Raw genomic sequence first — 21,997 nt, 5'->3', positions numbered from 1 at the left:
TGACAAGCAGAGCACACAAAATAAATCTGAGTACACCCATACCTGCTACAGACACTCAAACACACTTTCCTCTAAAAAAGATGTACAACATACAAAAAGAGAAAATCAAACAAGTTAATTCAGTGCACTGGGTATTCCCTGTTTAAAATAAAATCAACTTATTTTATTTATTTAGAAACAAACAAACTGCAGTATAAGAAATAAAGCAAAGTGCACAAAAAGTAAAACACACAGCATAAACTGTATTAAAGTAAAAAAAAGAACATGATTTATTAAACTAAAATAAAAAAATTATTAGACTTGTGCAACAGCGAATAACTTGTTTCAGACAAATATTCAAAGCAATTAGTTTTTTGGAATATTCGTCTGCTGCACTAGTCGGTATTCATTTTGTTTAAAATTAAACAAATACTGAATATTCAGGGAACATTTACATTGTTTTTTGTTAAACTAATGTTTCTTTGCTACTGGTGAAAAAGTTTACCTGTAGCTTTATATTTATTTACCTTTAGCGCACTGGAGAGCTGCCCTAATCCCGACCTGCACAAAGCCCCAGGCCGCGGTAATAGAACGCTTAGTGAGGAGGATCCGAGAGCCTGAACTAAAGGACTGTCGCCTTTAATGAAGACTCTGGGATCTACCGTGCTAAGCCTAGAGGTAAGTATTTAACTCCTAAATGTAATTTAAAGGAAACAAATGAATACTGATGAATTTCATTAGACTTTCTTAGTTTTCTTTAAATTTAGTTGGTGCATTTGTTTGGATATTCGTTTTGTGAAAACTAAACGAATATCCATGTAGTTCCTATTTAGATAGACAGATAGATATAATAGCAATGTTTTTTCCTTTAAAGGGATATTAAACAGTAAATGCATGCTAGACATAATGATTTATTCAAAGCAAAGATTTGCCTTAGAATAGTATGTAGATCTATTAGTTGTTTAAAAATTGAAGATATAAATATAAAGGTTTTGTTTGCATGAAGTACTCTAGTTTCTATAAAGTAGTGGGCACTGCCATATTTAAACTAGTTTTGTATTTATCTCTGTCTCCTGCTGAAAATTAGGAAATAAAATATATTTTGTGCAAACAAGGCTGTGTGGAAACACTGTTAAATATTCATATGTTTCACACAGCCTTATTCGAACAGTCTCTTTTATTGTCTGTTTTATATCTGTCCCTATTTATTCTCAGCTGGAGAGTGAGATAAAAAGGAAAACTTAAGTTTAAACATGGTGGCACCCATTACTTTATAGAAATTAAGTGGAATTTAAAAAAACAACTGTTTTTAGAATAAATGTGATGGTAACCTAAGTGTCACTACAATGTAAATATGAATTCATTGTTAAAAAAGGATATCTGTATCTTTAATTTATGTAAAAAAAAAATAGCATGAAACGGTTAAAAAGTTTCTGGAGTTTATTATACTCACCCCCACCACTGCCAGCCCACTGTGAATATAGTTTTTTTTTTAAACGGTGATGTATTCACTGATCATCCAATGATTGTTTGTGCCACACAGCAAGAATCAAGCCCTGCCTTTTCTGACCAGCTTCTATTGCGCATGCACTTGGTGTGCCGTGAATGGATAAGGAGTCTATACTCTTTCTGTTCGTGCATGTTTCACACACACACATTTGAGCTTTAATGGGGATTCCCTCTTACGTAACAGTAAACAGTGCTTCTGAATAATAGTTCAGAATCACTATTTACAAGTTACCGGTGAAGGCAGTGGCTCTTATTCATCAAAGGAATCATGTATTTAGTCTTTTTTTGTTTTTTAAAGCAATATGTAATATCTTAATATTGAATATTTTTAAAAGTAATTTGTATTAATATGTATAGTCTCAGTAACATAAGAATATAAATATTTTTAAAAAATCCATTACTTTATGTGTTAGAAGTTTTTCACTTGATTTACACAGTTCATGAACCAAAAAAGGTTTTACATGTAAAACTTATATTTCACATTGAACAGTGTTTTTATTACACTTCACTTACGTTTGTTTATTGCATATTACAAAGGTGAATCACACTCTCTTAAAAATAAGCTCTGGCTTGTGGCATCCGGAGTGCGCACTAAAGTACGTAGAGAGTGGGTGGGACTGCTCTTTACATCTCAACAGAGCAGCTGGAGACATTGAAAGGGGCGGAGCATCAACAGATGAAGAGTATGTATAGAAATACGTTTATATATAGTGTACATTTAAACCAAAAAAATGCAGTTTTAGTTGCAAAGGTCAGACATCCCAACCTGCAAAAACTAATTTCAGGGAGGTGGCTTCATCCGCTACTGCGCCGCCACCCCACCCCTCCTCCCAGTTATATATTGGACACCTTGAAACCCTAAATAAGATAGAGACTTAGGGGCCTATCTATCAAGCCCCGAATGGAGCTTGATGCCCCGTGTTTCTGGCGAGCCTGCTGGTCCAATGCTGAATACAGAGAGCGTATTGCTCTCTGTATTCAGTGAAGTCTGGCGGACCTGATCCGCACTGTCGGATCAGGTCCGCCAGACTTTGTTAAATAGGGGCCTTATCATTAAAGTAGCTTCTCACTAAAGGCACATTAAAAAAGTAGCTTTATTGCACAACCACATACAACAAACCTATGTTCCAGTGATCGTACGCTTGTTATATATTTTAGAATGCGAAGTTTAATTTTGTGCAGTAAATAAGGTAGTATTTGTGTTTTATTTTATTAAAATCAGTGGGGGCTTTTTGGTTACTGATGCATGCTTTGAGGGTTCTATAACGTCCCAGCAACTAAAGGCATTCTTTAAAGAAACACTTTTCCGGATTTGGGCCACATTGTATCATGGTACTTGAAGTTTCAGGGAGTTTCAGGGAGATTGCATTCCATTCGCTGGCATCAGGGAGCCGCTATTACAATCAGGGAGACTCCCTGAACTTCAGGGAGAGTTGGGATGTCTGAGGTATATACTTTAATATAGCAGGTTCAAAAACTGTTTTGTTTACCATCACTTTAAATTACCGGAACGGGGGACAAAATAAATATTGAAAGCATATTGCACATCTTTTTAACCACACATAATTTAACATTTTATATTACAATACCATACTGTTTGATATCCCTTTAATTGTTAAACTAGAGAACTCAGTTGCAAACATGAAAATGTATTTAGCAGTTGCAATTTCTCTACCCTTACCTGGACTTATGTTTGTAATCATTTGGGTCTGATTTTGGACATATCCATTTGGATCAGAGCAAAAGTCACTCAATCCCTGCACAAAAGGGAAAACTTGTATTAAATTGGGGCATTGCAATACTTTTTTTTTACATAATTGTAGATTTGCATAATGTATATTTACAACTAATAACTGCACTTCAAAAAAAGAGCTGCATAAAAATAAATAAATAAATAAATATATGCAGTGGAGCACTTGATTCTGTTAATAGTCTACAAATTTAAGGTATAAGATTAATAAGAACTTGCTGGCAATATTACTGTGACTATTTAAAATTGTGCTAGTACCTCACCATGAACAGTGTTACTCAAATAAAAGATAGTTAGATACCAAGACAAAGGTCTAAACACATAAACAACACTAAGGGGGCGATTTATCAAGCTGAGGTGGACAGGGGCGCATAAACGCGCCCCTGTCCACCGCAGCTCGCCTCTGTCGGTCTGAATTCTCCTGGAGGAATTCAGCATTGCACATAAGCACTATTTTGCGCTTGCGTGCAATCCCGCCCCCTACCAGCACACAGCCAATCACACGCGGGCAGGAGCTGTCAATCTTCCTGGTCGGGAAAGACCGGGAAGATTGAATTTCACCAAACAAGAGGTGGCGAAGAGGTTAGCAAAGCAGCGGTCTGATGACTGCTGCTTGTTAAATACGGCATGCAGGTTCTCGTGTGAGAACCTCCAGCCGTAGGGGCTCAAAGGCTGGCAAAAGCCTTTGATAAATCAACCCCTAAAAGGGACATCATAGTAACAGATTGCAAATGTCAAACATGTGTTTGTCTGAAAAAATGTTAATAAGCTAAAGCTGTTCAAATTTAAATTGAAACAAATATAGAAGTATTTGATTTTGTACTTCACACTAAGGCCTCTAGTTATCAAGTCTGGCGGACCCGGATCAGGTCCGCCAGACTTCGCTGAATACGGCGAGCAATACGCTCGCCGTATTCAGCATTGCACCAGCAGCTCACAAGAGCTGCTGGTGCAACGCCGCCCCCTGCAGACTCGCGGCCAATGGGCCGCCAGCAGGGGGGTGTCAATCAACCCGATCTTACTCGATCGTGTTGATTTCCGGCGATGTCTGTCTGCCTGCTCAGAGCAGGCAGACAGGTTATGGAGCAGCGGTCTTTGTGACCGCTGCTTCAAAACTGCTGTTTCTGGCGAGTCTGCAGGCTCGCCAGAAACACGGGGCATCAAGCTCCATACGGAGCTTGATACATATGCCCCTAATACTCAATAGCCAGGACAACTGTATTGGCTTTATTAGTTGGAAGGGAAATAACTGTGCAAGTATTAGCATTGGTTTATTTAGCATAATGTCTGTGTCTTTCCTTCACACCCAGAACCTGTATATTGAGATAAACAGTTCTGAAGATAAAATTTGCCTTTCTAAAATTCTTTGAGGGACCTCACAGTTCTGATGAAACTTCTTAGATAATCTCACCAGACCAGAGAACTTTTACAGGCTCTACAAGAACACAGCATTTAATATTACTATTCCCTAGATAAATATGTGTTTGACCACTTTATAATAAATACATGTTAGATAAATATGTTAGACTGACCATAGGTAGATATGTTTAACCCCTGCATATGTTAAATACATAGGTAAAGCGCCTTGCAGATCCTGAATTAGATACGTTCAGTGATTGGCAATGTGTACAACTGCTGCTCTTTATTTGTTAACTTGCTGTGTCTTGCCCAGGAATCTGCTAGGCTTGAAGCTCACTGGTGGTACTTTACCTATGTGTTTAACCATTGTGCTGGAGTTACACACACAGTCATCTAGGGCTAGCAATGTAAAATAATGACATGCTCTAACAAATTAACATTACAATGTCCCATTAAATAGTGTGAATTTATGATTCACTGACTAAGGAAAGCATCCACATGTAGATTTGATGGCTAATTCCATTTAAATCTGAAGAGGAACTCTCCAAACTTATTTTTTGTTTCTTGCAGCTAAAACAGAGCATTAAAAAAAAAGTATGTTGCTTTATTTCCAATGGGTGTTCCTGTGCTGTAAAACCATGTTTTCTGGCCTTATCAGCTGGTGAGATTCTCTTTTTTATTAAATAAATACCATGTTTATATATTAAAGTAAAGGTAAACTTTAGCGGTATTGAAAGCCACTAATTAATTAATTAATCTTATATGCAATAACAACGTAGTTGCTAAGTTTATTTTTCTTTTCATGCTATACTTTGGATGTAATCTAATCTTTATTTTTCGTACCGTTTACTTGCCGACTCCTCCCCCATGCCACTTCTGTGTTTCTCTGTTTCATGTCAGAGAGCGGTCCGCTCTCTACGTCTGCTGAAAGCGCGTTCACAAACTAAAGTTCGTCTGCGCATGCGCAACTTTCCAACGATACAATTAAAGACAGAAATCAAAATTATTTGCTTTACACTCTATCAATGGAACAAAATATATAGGATTCCACACTCACTTGTAGCGCGATCGATGCAATGTATATTCTGATGTTATCAGCTGAATTGTAAGACAGGTCGCACAGAGCATGCGCGTCTCACGAACGAGCACGGGGTGAAACTAAGCTGAATCGAGTATAACGCATGCGCTCAGGAATATAGTGACGTAGAAATGAATGGGCTGACCCCCCTGGGGGAAAAAGCTAATTGGTGGATAATATAGATGTAGACTGTCAATCAAGTAGTCCAACATGGCAGGTGGAGGAAAGATCAGTGTCGGCAAGTACTTGTAAGGTACTAATATAAATAAATACGGCAAATAGTATAAAAACGATGAATGAAACTTGTGCTTATTTTTTATTGTCTGTAAGATAGTGTTAACTAGTGTGCTTCACTTTACCTTACCTTTAAGCTTTCATATGTATGATAACATGTTTTTAGTTTAATATTCCTTTAAAAATCATGTATTCTCGCAATGGCTGTACGTCACAATTATATTTTTTACGTGTCTATTTCATCATTGATAAAGAATATTAACGTAAATCTATTTGTATCTGCACAACACCACATAACCCTTCAAAAGTAAAAATGTTTAAAAGTGTGGTCCTTAAAGGGACATGAAACCCAATTTTTTTCTTTCATGATTCAAATAGAGAATACAATTTTAAACAACATTCTAATTTACTTCTAAAATTTAATGTGTTTTGTTCTTCAGAAATCCTTTGTTGAAGAAATAGCAATGCACATGAGTGAGCCAATCACACAAGGCTTCTATATGCAGCCACCAATCAGCAGCTACTGAGCCTATTTAGATATGCGCTTCAACAAAGGATATCAAGATAATGAAGCAAATTAGATACTAGAAGTAATTGGTAAGTTATTAAAAATGGCATGTTTATTCTAAATCACGAAAGAAAAAAATTGTGTTTCATGTCCCTTTAATAACGGTGACCAGATACACAACGTATAAACACCGCACAGCATCTTATTCTTAAATGTACTATTTTAATTTCTCTATACTTTGGTAGATGTTCAGAACTGATTAAGGAATTCATAGTTTAGTCATTGACTCTGAAACTCCTGCTCAAGCTATAGTAATGTACTTGAACTTCAGGCTTACTGAACGTTAAACATGGCTCAGGGAGATGGAGGTGTCTGCGAATAGGGTACTTGTCTCAGGTTCAGCAGAACTGCATTAATACCTTGTTTTGGAGGTTAATTAAAACTGACAGATGAGACAGAGGGTGAGGGGAGGGGGGGAATCCACTGACCTAGCACATAAAATACACCAATTAAATTATCTTGCTTCATTGAGCTTGATAGACAGTCAGAAATGAGAATGGGATGGAGGAGGGACGATCTATCATCAGCTACTGGATAAAAGACAAAGCAGAGTTGCTGACAATTGATTCATATGGACTAAGGATTCCACTTCCATTTTTAGCTTGTGGATAATGTCTTCTAGGGCAAAGTTACCTACTTTTTGAAAGTATCCAACAAATTTATTATGTCACATTGTATTTCAACAAATTTTGAAACAATTTACCAATTCATTTTTATTTTCACTTCATTTTATTCACTACAAATCTGTAGCCTACTTTTGAGGTGGGATCTCATTAACCTCATATATTTCTGCCTCCTAATGGATACAAAAATTAGTTCTCCTAATTAGGGCCAGATTATGAATGGAGCGGTATTACAAGTGGAGTCCAGCTCTCGCACTAACGCTGCTAGACGTAAGCTTTTTCAGCGCACTGAGAAGCTCTCGTATTACAAGTTGAAAGTAAAAAGTTTTTGCTTGTGCACGAATCCAATGCACGCAAAAAGCTAAAGTTAGAATAACGTGACTGCATTAATGTATTCCCCCATCGCAGTCAATGGAGCAAAAAATGTTGGAAAAAACCCAACACCCTACTCGCATGCAAACCCAATCACATATTCTCAAGTGTGCTAACCCACCATGAAAATATTTCACATTCCAATGTTCTTCACATAACAGAATATGTTCTATATACTCATAAATACATATTTCTATATATATCTGATGGTATTTTGGTACAATATATATCTATATCTATATATATGATTATATATAGGTATAGATAAATACAGATACATATAGGAAAATCTATTTCAAAATATTTTGCTCTACACAGAACATTGGAATGTAAAAATATTTAAAGTAAATAGACATTACAACACTTTATTAAAAATGAATATTTCTACTTGACAAAGAGCTCCAATGCACTTCTATATATGTCTATATGTGTATACATATGTGTATATATCTCGCTAAATACATATATACACATATAAATAGATAAATATATATATAAACATAATTGTATATATACACTATATATATATATATATATATATACACACACTACATAAATATATGTAGACATGTATATGTATGTATGTATGTATTTCTATGTTAAAACCCTATGCATGTCTTTTTTTTTCTAATACCTGAGACATCATATTTTTGAGCCCTTATAAGTTTTTTAAGGCATTATTTTTTTTAATAACTTTTATGAGATTATATTATTATGAGTGTAACTGTACTTTTAAATGCCTTTTTGTATGTGTTTTGTGACACTTTTTATTCAAGAGTAACAGTTAACCAGAGCTCTGGGGTTGCGCTGTCCTGACGCATTAAATTAGATTGCCGTCAAGTGATCATGTTTACTTTTAACTTGTAATATGCATGCTACATCCGACGTGCGCAAAAAAGCAGCAATAAACCCGATATCACTTGCATGAGTGCCACTCGTAATCCGGCCCTTAGCGCTTGAAAATGTGCACACGATTGTAATCCCCTATTTATCAATCTATTTATCAATCTAAAATGCTCCTAAAAACTTGTGAAATTCGTCTCTAAAATGCTACCAGGCGCAACTCGCATAGTCACTTTCGTTTGCCACAAAACAAAAAGGGTTTAATTACATCACTTTAATTACATATACCCCGCCGGCAGTTGCTAAAGTGCCGTAAGTCGGACAAACTAGCGATGTCCAGAAATGAGCGTAACTACAAATTTCTGGAGTCGCCAGTGACTTACGGCACTTTAGAAACTGCCTGCACCTAAAAATCTCCCGTAACTGTCTAACCTGCCTCCCAAAAATAAGCCCGACACGTATACCCCTATATCCGCAATCCCCCCTCTCACTCCTAATAATAAATGTATTAACCCCTAGACCAGTGCTTTCCAAACTGTGTGTCGGGACACACTAGTGTGTCAGCAGCAGTGTGTAGGTGTGTCCCTGCATCAGCACAATTTTTTTTTTAATTTTTGGTTTTGGTTTCTGACTTTCCGCCTGCCTGCTACGCATATCACATGGTTGACACGTGATTGATACCTAGGGGGACACAGATCATCTTAACCTATTGGCGCAGCTCAGTGGGAACTGAAACTATTCCCATTGGCAGCACATTGGCTCCTAACTGCACATGTAGTCTCCTTAATTGGCTTGTGACTGCATGTGTAGTCAGTGAGTGGGACAGCAGTGTGTTTGCAGTGTGGGCAGTAGTCAATCGGACTCACTGAGCTCTGAGGGCGGCAGCTTAAATGCTGAGCTGAAGTCAGTGGGGTTTTTTTTTTGCAGCTAGCTCCCAGTAATGCATTGCTGCTCCTGCTCTTGATATATGGATAGGAAGTGGAAGCTTAAAATGCTTGATGATAAAATGCAAGTGTCTTTATCTAATATTCCACTAAATATTCAGAAACTGTGTTCATCCTATCAACCTTATACATCCCATTAAATAGTAAGTAGCTATTGGTGATATTAAACTTTTTTTTAATTCTTGCACATACTTACTGCTACTTGTAAATACATTTAGTTATTATATAATTTATGTATGTGTCTGTATCTCTTAAAACAAGTTAGTTTAACCTCCTGTTTGCTAGTACAACTGAATTACTGTGTCGCAAAATGATGTAGGTCTAAAAATTGTTTCACAACATGAAAAGTTTGGAAAGCTCTGCCCTAGACCAACAACCCCCCCACAATGCAATAAGCCTAATTATTAACCCCTAAACCGCCATAGCCCACACCGCAATAAACCTATCCTATTATTAACCCCTAAACCCTATCAGCCATTCGGAATTCGAGAGACGCCATCTTGGATGACGTCATTTAAAGGAATATTCATTCATCGTTAGTCTGTCGGCCGAGAAGGATGTTCCGCACCGGAGGTCTTCAAGATGGAGCCGTTCCTCGTCGGATGGAAGAAGATAGAAGATGCCGCTTGGATGAAGATGTCTGCCGGTCCGGATGTCCTCTTCTGCCCGGATAGGATGAAGACTTCTGCCGGTCCGGATGTCCTCATCTGCCCCATCGGATGACCAGTGGTGCCCGGCTGGGTGAAGACGGCTCAAGGTAGGGTGATCTTCAATGGGGTAGTGTTAGGTTTTTTTAAGGGGGGATCAGGTGGGTTTTAGAGTAGGGGTGTGTGGGTTGTAATGTTGGGGAGGGTATTGTATTTCTTTTTTTTACAGGTAAAAGAGCTGATTACTTTGGGGCAATGCCCCGCAAAAGGCCCTTTTAAGGGCTATTTGTAATTTAGTTTAGGATAGGGAATTTTATTATTTTTGGGGGCTTTTTTATTTTATTAGGGGGCTTAGATTAGGTGTAATTAGATTAAACTTCTTGTAATATTTTTTTATTTTTTGTAATTTAGTGTTTGTTTTTTTGTAATATAGTTTAGTTTATTTAATTGTATTTTATTTTAGATAATTGTAGTTAATTTATTTAATTAATTTATTGATTGATAATGTAGTGTTAGGTGTATTTGTATCTTAGGTTAGGATTTATTTTACAGGTAATTTTATAATTATTTTAACTAGGTAGCTATTAAATAGTTATTAACTATTTAATAGCTATTGTACCTAGCTAAAATAAATACAAAGTTACCTGTAAAATAAATATAAATCCTAAAATAGCTTCAATGTAATTATTAATTATATTGTAGCTATCTTAGGGCTTATTTTATAGGTAAGTATTTAGTTTTAAATAAGAATAATTTAGTTAATAATATTAATATTATTTAGATTTATTTAAATAATAATTAAGTTAGGGGGTGTTAGGGTTAGAATTAGGTTTAGGGGGTAATACATTTAATGTAGGTGGCGGCAGTGTAGGAGGGTCAGATTAGAGGTTAATAAATTTAATGTAGGTGGCGGCGGGGTCCGGGAGCGGCAGTTTAGGGGTTAATACATATAATGTAGGTGGCAGTGGGCTCCGGGAGCGGCGGTTTAGGGGTTAATACACTTTATTAGGTATTGCGGTGGGGGATTGCGGTTGACAGGTAGATAGACATTGCGCATGCGTTAGGTGTTTTTTTGCAGGCATTTTAGGGAGTTACGGTGCTCCCATACTCAGCGCAAGGCCTGCTACGGCTGCTTTTTATGGCAAGGTGAAAATGGAGTAAGTTTTCTCCATTTTCGCCACGTAAGGCCTTGCGCTGGATATTGGATACCAATTTGCACGGGTTTTATATGTTAGTCTATGGGGAAAAAAACGACGTCCGACGGGTGAAATATACATGCCGCATTTATATGCGGCGCTGTATATAGGATACCAAACCCCCGCAAAAGCCGGCGACGCCACATATCGGATGGGGCCCCTGAAGTTCTCTTTCTAATGTGTGCAAATCAGTTCTCCATAAATACTGAGGGCTTCCTTTGTGTGCACAACATGGAATACTTTCGATTGTGGCAGGAATTTCTATTTCAAGAAGAGTGGAAAGGCAAAATGATGAGGAGGAGGAAGAAGAAATACCCTTGCAGGAGTGCATAAGGGTGCCAATGGTATTCCTATTCCTTTCTTATAAAGAAAATGGGTGGAAAATAATATCCCAATTGAAAAAAATAAAATGTACATTTATTTTATTGTTCTGAAAACAGGCTCAATTATAAAAAAAATATATATAATTGTATTAGCCTGTAAACAGGCACGATAGTTTTATGTTGAAAGAAATTAGAGCAAATAAAAAAATACTAATTTTCCTTCAGCCTGTACACAGGTGCAATTAGTTTTATGATGATATATAAGGCAGAAAGTGTCATGTGACTGGAGATATTTATCTTTGCTTGCTGTTTTTTTTATAAACATATTCGCATATGTGCGCAGTGCGCTTCTATATAGGCGCGCTCAGACAAACATAGAGGAGAATAACAAGGCCCGTATACTTAGATGATGATAAATCAAGCTCTTAGTGGTACTTAACCTGTCGGCAATTTATAATAAATTGTCCTAATTATAACTATACTTTTTTGTAATGTTGATCATAAACTCTCAGTAATCGGAATTCATAAGAAAAAACAGATCTATTTAAAAAGGACAGAAACTAAATGTTTAAAAAGATCATTTGATTATAGCTAAAACGCTGGGGAAAAAATATCTTTCCCAATGAATAGTAATGCAGCTGTACCTCATGGCTACTAAAATGGTAAACCTTACATATAAAGTGCCAAATTAAATGTGTCCCTTATTCTTGAATAAATGGGAAATAGTATTTATTCTTTAGTAAAAATATTTGCTGGTGTAATTTAAGATGAGCGACTACAGGATAAACCAGTAGCAGACTGATGTAAGGTGTCTCAGTATTCACTTGTTGCTTTTATTTATGTGCAGATTTAAATTAAAATAATCTTAGACTTATAAATCTTTTATATGCAAGTAATATGTACAAATTGTGTATTATAGATATACTAGTGTTAAAGCCCGTGTACACGGGACAAAATGTTTAAGGAAAGAAATATACCTATTCCTCTATCCATCTATCCCTCTATTCATCTATCCCTCTATCTCTATCCCTATCTTGATCTATCTCTATCCCTATCCCTCTATCCCTATTCCTCTATCCATCTATCCCTATCCCCATCCCTCTATCTCTATCCCTCTATCTCTTTATTTTTTTGCAGTGTAGGATCTCCCTAACCCTCCAACCTCTCTGATCCCAACTCAAACAGCTGTCTAACCATGCCTCCGCTAACTATTGCCGCCATCTTAGGTACTGGCAGCTGTCTGCCAGTACCTATAAACCCCCTTTTTTTTTTTATTCTTCTGTAGTGTAGTGGTCCCACCACCTCTTCTCTCCTGCGATAGCTGCCTCATCCCTCCCTGTTCCTTTAAAAAAATAATTTCTGTAATGTAGGGCTCTCCCACTCCCTTCTCTCCCACCTCCTAAGCCGCCCACCGGCCTCCAGCCCACACCTCCCGCTTGCACCATCAGAAGATTGTTACAGACGGTGACACACACAGTGTCACTGTCTGTAACCATCAGGCATCTGCCCTCATATCGAGGCGGAGCACCAATCATGCTCCGACTCCATATGCGGCAGATGCCTGAAGCTTCAGGAACTCCAGCTCTCGGTTGTAACATAACAGCTGAGAGTGCTGGAGCTTCCTGAAGCTGTCTCTCGCTGAGATGAATGGCCAGGTATGTTTGTCCCCACGCAGTCTCTACTGCGCATGACAGCTTCAGACAGCTGTATATATATATATAGTGCTTTTTTGTACAAGAAAAGGTGCCAGTACTCAGAAAAAAGGTACTCATTGATTACTGATTGATATGTTCTGCTCAGTAACTTTGAGAAAAGCAAAGGGACAACATTATTTAGAATGTCTGATGTACTTTGCAGCCCCTCTTGTGAAAACTAGAGTATTTACATGGTGATTACAAATTTTACCTGTTATGAGTTGGCAGAGGTGGGGGTACTCAGTACCAGTGATTACCCCCACCAAAAAAGCCCTGTATATATATATATTGCTATGATATATGTGTATATCATTGCTAAGGGCACACTCACCTAATGACTTGCCCCCAGGTTGCTTTATTAATTTGGTGGAAGCGAAAAACAAATCTATTTTTCTATCTATCTGTTTGTCTGTCTGTCTGTCTGTCTATCTGTTGCTTTTTGGAGCAGCGTCTCAGTTTCAGATACACAGACTTACCACTGCTGCGGCCATCTCTAGCCCCATGGTTCCCCAACTGAGAAAAAGAACAAAGAAGCTCACTACTGTCATCCTGTAAACAGAAATAAAAAAGAGAAAAAAGGATCACCATAATGTTGGTATCTAGCTGTGAATATATTGCTTGTAATCTTGGCAATCAAATCATTTTAAAGATAAAACAGCATTGATTTTAAACATTGTCACTTTATTTTCTTAACAGTTTGCAAGTAAGTAAAAAGCTGTCATTATGTGTTATCGCAACCTATGTGCAGAGTAGCTTGAATCAGGTTTTATTCTATGTTAGTTTGATGAAGTAGATAGAGTAATTGCCAGTCTTGCTGATTGTCGTATCAGGAAGCTTTATATAAAAATACACACACACACACAGGGCCGTCTTTAATACTGACTGGGCCCTGGGCAAACATTTCCTTCAATTTTTTTTTTTTTTTTTTTTTTTTTAAATGATTAGCCCAGCAGTGGATCATCCACTGTTGGGCTAATCATTTTCAAAAAAATATGAAATAAATTGCAATATGTGAAACTGGACCTAAGCAGTACTAAATAAGTAAATAAATATATAAATTCCTCCACTGTGGATTAATTTAAAATATTTACTAATTAATTAATTTATTTATATATTTTTTTAAGTACATAAATATTTAATGCAATGCACAGCATTGCATAGTAAAAATCAGTGTCGGACCTAATGTCTACAGGGCCCTGGTACAAGAATGTTGGGCCCCCCTAAAAGCATCTCACCAGTTTTTGGATATTCACTACATATTTATTGTTTAGACAGCCTCTGTACAGCAAAATTACCACTTTCATGAATACCAAGGGAATGCCTAACAGACCAAACTTCCCTAACCCATACACACACACACTCTCCAGAGTATACACATATTCATGTACACACACACACTCTCCAGAGCAAACACATATACAGAGAGTGCAGAATTATTAGGCAAATTAGTATTTTGACCACATCATCCTCTTTATGCATGTTGTCTTACTCCAAGCTGTATAGGCTCAAAAGCCTACTACCAATTAAGCATATTAGGTGATGTGCATCTCTGTAATGAGAAGGGGTGTGGTCTAATGACATTAACACCCTATATAAGGTGTGCATAATTATTAGGCAACTTCCTTTCCTTTGGCAAAATGGGTCAAAAGAAGGACTTGACAGGCTCAGAAAAGTCAAAAATAGTGAGATATCTTGCAGAGGGATGCAGCACTCTTAAAATTGCAAAGCTTCTGAAGCGTGATCATCGAACAATCAAGCGTTTCATTCAAAATAGTCAACAGGGTCGCAAGAAGCGTGTGGAAAAACCAAGGCGCAAAATAACTGCCCATGAACTGAGAAAAGTCAAGCGTGCAGCTGCCAAGATGCCACTTGCCACCAGTTTGGCCATATTTCAGAGCTGCAACATCACTGGAGTGCCCAAAAGCACAAGGTGTGCAATACTCAGAGACATGGCCAAGGTAAGAAAGGCTGAAAGACGACCACCACTGAACAAGACACACAAGCTGAAACGTCTAGACTGGGCCAAGAAATATCTCAAGACTGATTTTTCTAAGGTTTTATGGACTGATGAAATGAGAGTGAGTCTTGATGGGCCAGATGGATGGGCCCGTGGCTGGATTGGTAAAGGGCAGAGAGCTCCAGTCCGACTCAGACGCCAGCAAGGTGGAGGTGGAGTACTGGTTTGGGCTGGTATCATCAAAGATGAGCTTGTGGGGCCTTTTCGGGTTGAGGATGGAGTCAAGCTCAACTCCCAGTCCTACTGCCAGTTTCTGGAAGACACCTTCTTCAAGCAGTGGTACAGGAAGAAGTCTGCATCCTTCAAGAAAAACATGATTTTCATGCAGGACAATGCTCCATCACATGCGTCCAAGTACTCCACAGCGTGGCTGGCAAGAAAGGGTATAAAAGAAGAAAATCTAATGACATGGCCTCCTTGTTCACCTGATCTGAACCCCATTGAGAACCTGTGGTCCATCATCAAATGTGAGATTTACAAGGAGGGAAAACAGTACACCTCTCTGAACAGTGTCTGGGAGGCTGTGGTTGCTGCTGCACGCAATGTTGATGGTGAACAGATCAAAACACTGACAGAATCCATGGATGGCAGGCTTTTGAGTGTCCTTGCAAAGAAAGGTGGCTATATTGGTCACTGATTTGTTTTTGTTTTGTTTTTGAATGTCAGAAATGTATATTTGTGAATGTTGAGATGTTATATTGGTTTCACTGGTAAAAATAAATAATTGAAATGGGTATATATTTGTTTTTTGTTAAGTTGCCTAATAATTATGCACAGTAATAGTCACCTGCACACACAGATATCCCCCTAAAATAGCTAAAACTAAAAACAAACTAAAAACTACTTCCAAAAATATTCAGCTTTGATATTAATGAGTTTTTTGGGTTCATTGAGAACATGGTTGTTGTTCAATAATAAAATTAATCCTCAAAAATACAACTTGCCTAATAATTCTGCACTCCCTGTACATGTACACACAAACACACACTACAGAGCACACACAAATTTATGTACACACTCCAATATATAATCCAATATTAAAAATACAATGTATGTATGCCTCAAGACGGAAGAGAGCAGTGTCTGCAGCTGCACAGATGTTCAAATCCTCACGTGCCTGCCGCTCCAGCTTTCTGCTGCATGCGCCTACAGTCAGCCCTACCCTGAACAATCCCCACCACCAGAGCAGTTACCTGGTAACCCCAGCAGAACCTTTTCTTATACAGTATGATTGGTTGGATGCCGAGTTAGGGCTTAGCATTCAGTGCTGCACAGTGCACACCTAAAACAGCACATGGCACTAGCTTGGCATGTCACATGATCCCAGCTCAGTCTGGCACAGTTTCCCACAAATAATTTTTTTTTAGGACTCTTGGGCCCCTTAACAAAGACTGGGCCCTGGGCAGCTGCCCCTTTTGCCCTGTGTTAAAGACGGTCCTACACACACACATGCCTATAGTTTACACATGAAGACGACCTGTTGCAATTATTTTGTGAACTTTTAAATGAATAAGTAAGAGAGTAGTCACAGCTAAAAGTAAATGCTGTGAAAAAGAATGACAAGGCAGCACTCAAATTGCATAAATAACGAGTGGTTTATTTGTTAAACCTACACATGTCAAAAACAAAATTCCCAAAACCCTTAATTGCAATAAAAGGAGTGACTATTAAACCCAGGCCTGGTTAGTACTATTATCTGACACACTACCGTAAAACTACGGTTATTACAAATAATGTTCGAAGTATATAACATATCTTCAACTATGTGCTATTACAAACAAACAATGTGTGAAAGATAAACTGTTGCAACATAATTCAAAAGAGACACAGATTAACAATGTCCGTTTTAACAGAGCACTTAGTGTGAATCACACGCTCTGTGAATGAAATGTGTTACAAAGAAGCAGTTTCAGCTTTACTGATTGGGAAACCAACTGTAATAGAATTACTGAGCAGACAGTCTCACCACATTCGCTGTACAAAGTTCCAGTATTTGCTCCAACACTAGCTTGTATAATTACCACTTGATCACTCCAAGCTTTGCATATTTCTCATGCCGGATCCTGGTAATTCTCCAAACAAAGCGGTTTGTGTTAAGGCTCCATTACGGTTAATGCCTCCTTGTATTTACAAAACCGGAACTTCCATTCAAGACTGCTGCATGCTTGTCAGTTGTTAGAACCACATATAGTAACTCGGTATGCTTCAGACCAGCTGCCAGGGACTTAGCACTCCACTTCAAACAGTTGCCGCTTCACAAAACGTCAGGCATGACGCGTTTCGCCCCTCCCCTTAGTGGGCTTACTTTAGGGCTTCATCGGATGCTTGTCTCTGGTGATAACACCCCTTTTATAGCTCAATAGCTAATTTAAATTTTTAATTGATGACAGTTTTGGCACCATATTGCAACCTCATATTCAAAGATAAACAAAAAACTTTTAATTGCACAAACATCATATTTGTTAAATAATTACATGTTATGCAACATATATTTGGGTTTATACTTTTTCATTCCGGGATGGCAGAATCAGAACTACACAATGTATTTACCATTGCAATTTTTTACATCTCAAAACTTTGCTTATCTTTTAGGCCAGACTAATGACTATTACATACACAACTGAAATAATGTAAGTATAGAGATACCAAAGGTTCTTTAGCATTTGTCCCCTACTAGGGAAAAGTTCTACAGAAAGCATGAGAAATCTATTTTTTCATTAAGGCCATTTGGAGCCAGTGTATTTAATCGATAAATCCATCGGGATTCATTCCTTAATAGCATATTGTCAACATCACCACCACGGCGGTGCTGTTTTATGTGCTGAATGCCAGTTACTTTCATAATAGTAAAATCAGAATTATGATATAATTCAAAGTGTCTGGCCACTGGGCTATCCTGCTCTTTGTTCTTAATGTCATCCCTATGCTCTCTGACTCGATCTTTCAGATCACGCTTAGTTTTCCCTATGTAAAATAGGGGACATGAGCAGTGCAAAAGGTAAATAACACCTGTAGTGTTGCAGGTTATCCACTGTTTTATATTGTATTGTCTACCTGTTAAAGTTTCAAATTTACATGTTTTTTTTTTGTATAAACCTGCAATACACGCAATGCCCACAAGGGCTACAGCCTTGCCATTTGCCTCTTGTGCTTAACCAATTGGTTTTCGGTTCTCTTATGTATTCACTTCTAACAAGCTTATCCTTAAGACTATCAGCTCTGCGTGCTGTCAACAAAGGGAAGTCTCCTACATAATCTTTCAATTCAGTATCAATAGTCAACATATGCCAATATTTATTCATTATGTCTCTAAGTTTGCCCCAGTGTGCGTTGTACTTAGTTATGAGGCGTACCTTATCACCATTCCTTTTAACTGCATTATGTTTGTAGAGCAGATCATTTCTTATGCTGTTCCTAGCCCTCGTCCAGGCCCTTTTAACCTGTCTCTTAGAATATCCTCTTTCAAGGAACCTAGACGACATCTCTTTGGCCTGTGATTCAAACTCCTCTAAGTCGGAACAATTCCTTCGTAACCGAAGGAATTGGCCAACTGGAATGCCAGTTTTTAGGCATTCAGGATGGTGGCTAGTAGCATGTAAAAGGCTATTAGTGGCCGTTGATTTACGATGGACCTTAGTGGTTAGATGTCTACCTTCTTTCCTAATTGATAGATCTAAAAAAGTTGCTTCATCTTTACTCATTTCACATGTAAGAAAGATGTTGTACCCATTGTCAGTGTTCAAAATACTCAAGAAATTCTCTAACAACTCTTTGCTGCCCCGCCACAGGAGTAGAATATCATCTACATAGCGGAGCCAGAGTGCCACATGTGCCTCCACTAGGGATTCAAAACACGAAAAAACCTCTCGTGCCTCCCATAAGCCAAGATGTAAACAGGCATATGTGGGGGCACATGTGGCACCCATGGCCGTGCCTTGGAGCTGTCTATAATATCTTCCATCAAATTGGAATATATTATTGTTCAATATTAGTTGTAACAGAGAGATTACAAAATCAGTATGTTTTTGAAAATCATGCCCTCTTTGTTCAAGAAAATATCTGGTTGCTCTGATTCCCACATTATGGGGGATCGAGGAGTATAACGACTCAACATCAAGGGTCACTAACCATGTGTCTTCATCAACGTCAATGCCATCTAATTTCCTAAGGACATCCAAAGTATCCTGGACATTGGAGGGCAGTGAACTCAGGAAGGGTCTCATAAAGTAGTCTATATATCTACTCGCTCCTTCCATAGGCCCCCCTATGCCCGAGATAATTGGTCGTCCCGGCGGTTTGCTCATGCTTTTGTGCAGCTTAGGGATGCAGTAAATGGTTGGCACAATTGGAAACTTTTTGAACATGAATGCATGTTCTTTGGTTGTTATTAGCCCCTCTCTCAAAGCATCATTGAGAATAAACAAAAGCTCATTACAAGATGTGTCAAATGCAATTCTGTTTGTCAATTCATACTGTGTAGTATTAGATAATTGCCTCTGGATTTCTGTCACATAATCATGATCATTCATGACCACCAAATTACCACCCTTGTCGGATGATTTAAAAATGAGTCCCTTACTATTGAGTAATTCTTTGAGAGACCTTCTCTCATCTATACTCAAATTATCCTGAACAACTTCACATCCTTGTAAATCCCCAATCTCTCTTTCAACGCATCTTACATAGGGAAAACTAAGCGTGATCTGAAAGATCGAGTCAGAGAGCATAGGGATGACATTAAGAACAAAGAGCAGGATAGCCCAGTGGCCAGACACTTTGAATTATATCATAATTCTGATTTTACTATTATGAAAGTAACTGGCATTCAGCACATAAAACAGCACCGCCGTGGTGGTGATGTTGACAATATGCTATTAAGGAATGAATCCCGATGGATTTATCGATTAAATACACTGGCTCCAAATGGCCTTAATGAAAAAATAGATTTCTCATGCTTTCTGTAGAACTTTTCCCTAGTAGGGGACAAATGCTAAAGAACCTTTGGTATCTCTATACTTACATTATTTCAGTTGTGTATGTAATAGTCATTAGTCTGGCCTAAAAGATAAGCAAAGTTTTGAGATGTAAAAAATTGCAATGGTAAATACATTGTGTAGTTCTGATTCTGCCATCCCGGAATGAAAAAGTATAAACCCAAATATATGTTGCATAACATGTAATTATTTAACAAATATGATGTTTGTGCAATTAAAAGTTTTTTGTTTATCTTTGAATATGAGGTTGCAATATGGTGCCAAAACTGTCATCAATTAAAAATTTAAATTAGCTATTGAGCTATAAAAGGGGTGTTATCACCAGAGACAAGCATCCGATGAAGCCCTAAAGTCAGCCCACTAAGGGGAGGGGCGAAACGCGTCATGTCTGACGTTTTGTGAAGCGGCAACTGTTTGAAGTGGAGTGCTAAGTCCCTGGCAGCTGGTCTGAAGCATACCGAGTTACTATATGTGGTTCTAACAACTGACAAGCATGCAGCAGTCTTGAATGGAAGTTCCGGTTTTGTAAATACAAGGAGGCATTAACCGTAATGGAGCCTTAACACAAACCGCTTTGTTTGGAGAATTACCAGGATCCGGCATGAGAAATATGCAAAGCTTGGAGTGATCAAGTGGTAATTATACAAGCTAGTGTTGGAGCAAATACTGGAACTTTGTACCGCGAATGTGGTGAGACTGTCTGCTCAGTAATTCGATTACAGTTGGTTTCCCAATCAGTAACGCTGGAACTGCTTCTTTGTAACACATTTCATTCACAGAGCGTGTGATTCACACTAAGTGCTCTGTTAAAACGGACATTGTTAATCTGCGTCTCTTTTGAATTATGTTGCAACAGTTTATCTTTCACACATTGTTTGTTTGTAATAGCGCATAGTTGAAGATATGTTATATACTTCGAACATTATTTGTAATAACCGTAGTTTTACGGTAGTGTGTCAGATAATAGTACTAACCAGGCCTGGGTTTAATAGTCACTCCTTTTATTGCAATTAAGGGTTTTGGGAATTTTGTTTTTGACATGTGTAGGTTTAACAAATAAACCACTCGTTATTTATGCAATTTGAGTGCTGCCTTGTCATTCTTTTTCACAGCATTTACTTTTAGCTGTGACTACTCTCTTACTTATTCATTTAATATTTCATTATGACTGCTAGCACCAAAATTGTTTTTGTTTGTGATCAAGATAGAGTGCACACAATTCAATAATTAGTAATTTGGACATATGCAGCTGATTTAATGCTGTTTCAGTTGAGCACCTATCTTTGATTACGAACCGAGTGGAGTTTATTTATTATTTGGTATCCTCCATATTGTCAAGAACACTGTTGTTTTTCATTCTGGGGTGGCAAAATGGCATTTAAAATTACTGATGAAAGATGGCAAAGTGATGTGAGTGAAGCTTTTAAAGCCACAATTATCATTAATGAGCAAAACATTGATGAAAAAAGTGAGGATGTTTTTACAGCATTTAAACTATATAAAGCTAAAGCTATTAAAGAATTGAAACTTAAATGGGAGATTGCTAGCCTTGAGAACTATGTTAGAGAAAAACTAATACCTAGAGGTCTAAGGATTAAACTGGACCCTGGCATTAGTTTAAGAGGACCAAATGCTGATAATGAATTTGTTGCAAAATGGAATGCAATTCTAACTAAATGTACAATTGAACTGATGGAATTAATGATATCAGAGGATAAAATTAAGTTAGAAGAAAGTAAGATAGAAGTAGAAAAGGCATACATAGCTGTAAATATTTTTTCTGTAGATCCAGCTTTCGAAAAACTAAATAAAGAGATTCAAAGGAATCTAGATAAATTACAAAATGAAGTGAAATTCAGAAAGAGGA

At 37.7% G+C, this 21,997-nt stretch overlaps 1 protein-coding gene across 2 annotated transcripts in view; it reads right to left on the bottom strand.

Annotated features, from left to right (window-relative positions):
* TTYH1 (tweety family member 1) overlaps positions 1 to 21,997 on the bottom strand; it is a 278,708-nt gene that overhangs the window by 49,089 nt on the left and 207,622 nt on the right. For both annotated transcript variants that reach the window (XM_053690745.1, XM_053690746.1), the window contains exons 6-7: positions 13,596 to 13,668; positions 3,170 to 3,245 (exon numbers count right to left, since the gene is read on the bottom strand). In XM_053690745.1, coding sequence (XP_053546720.1) covers positions 3,170 to 3,245; positions 13,596 to 13,668 — 149 coding nt within the window. The remainder of the gene's footprint in view (positions 1 to 3,169; positions 3,246 to 13,595; positions 13,669 to 21,997) is intronic.

The sequence above is a fragment of the Bombina bombina genome, chromosome 8 (genome assembly GCF_027579735.1).
Source record: "Bombina bombina isolate aBomBom1 chromosome 8, aBomBom1.pri, whole genome shotgun sequence".
Taxonomy (NCBI): Eukaryota; Metazoa; Chordata; class Amphibia; order Anura; family Bombinatoridae; genus Bombina; species Bombina bombina.
This window is presented reverse-complemented; position numbering and strand designations above follow the sequence as displayed.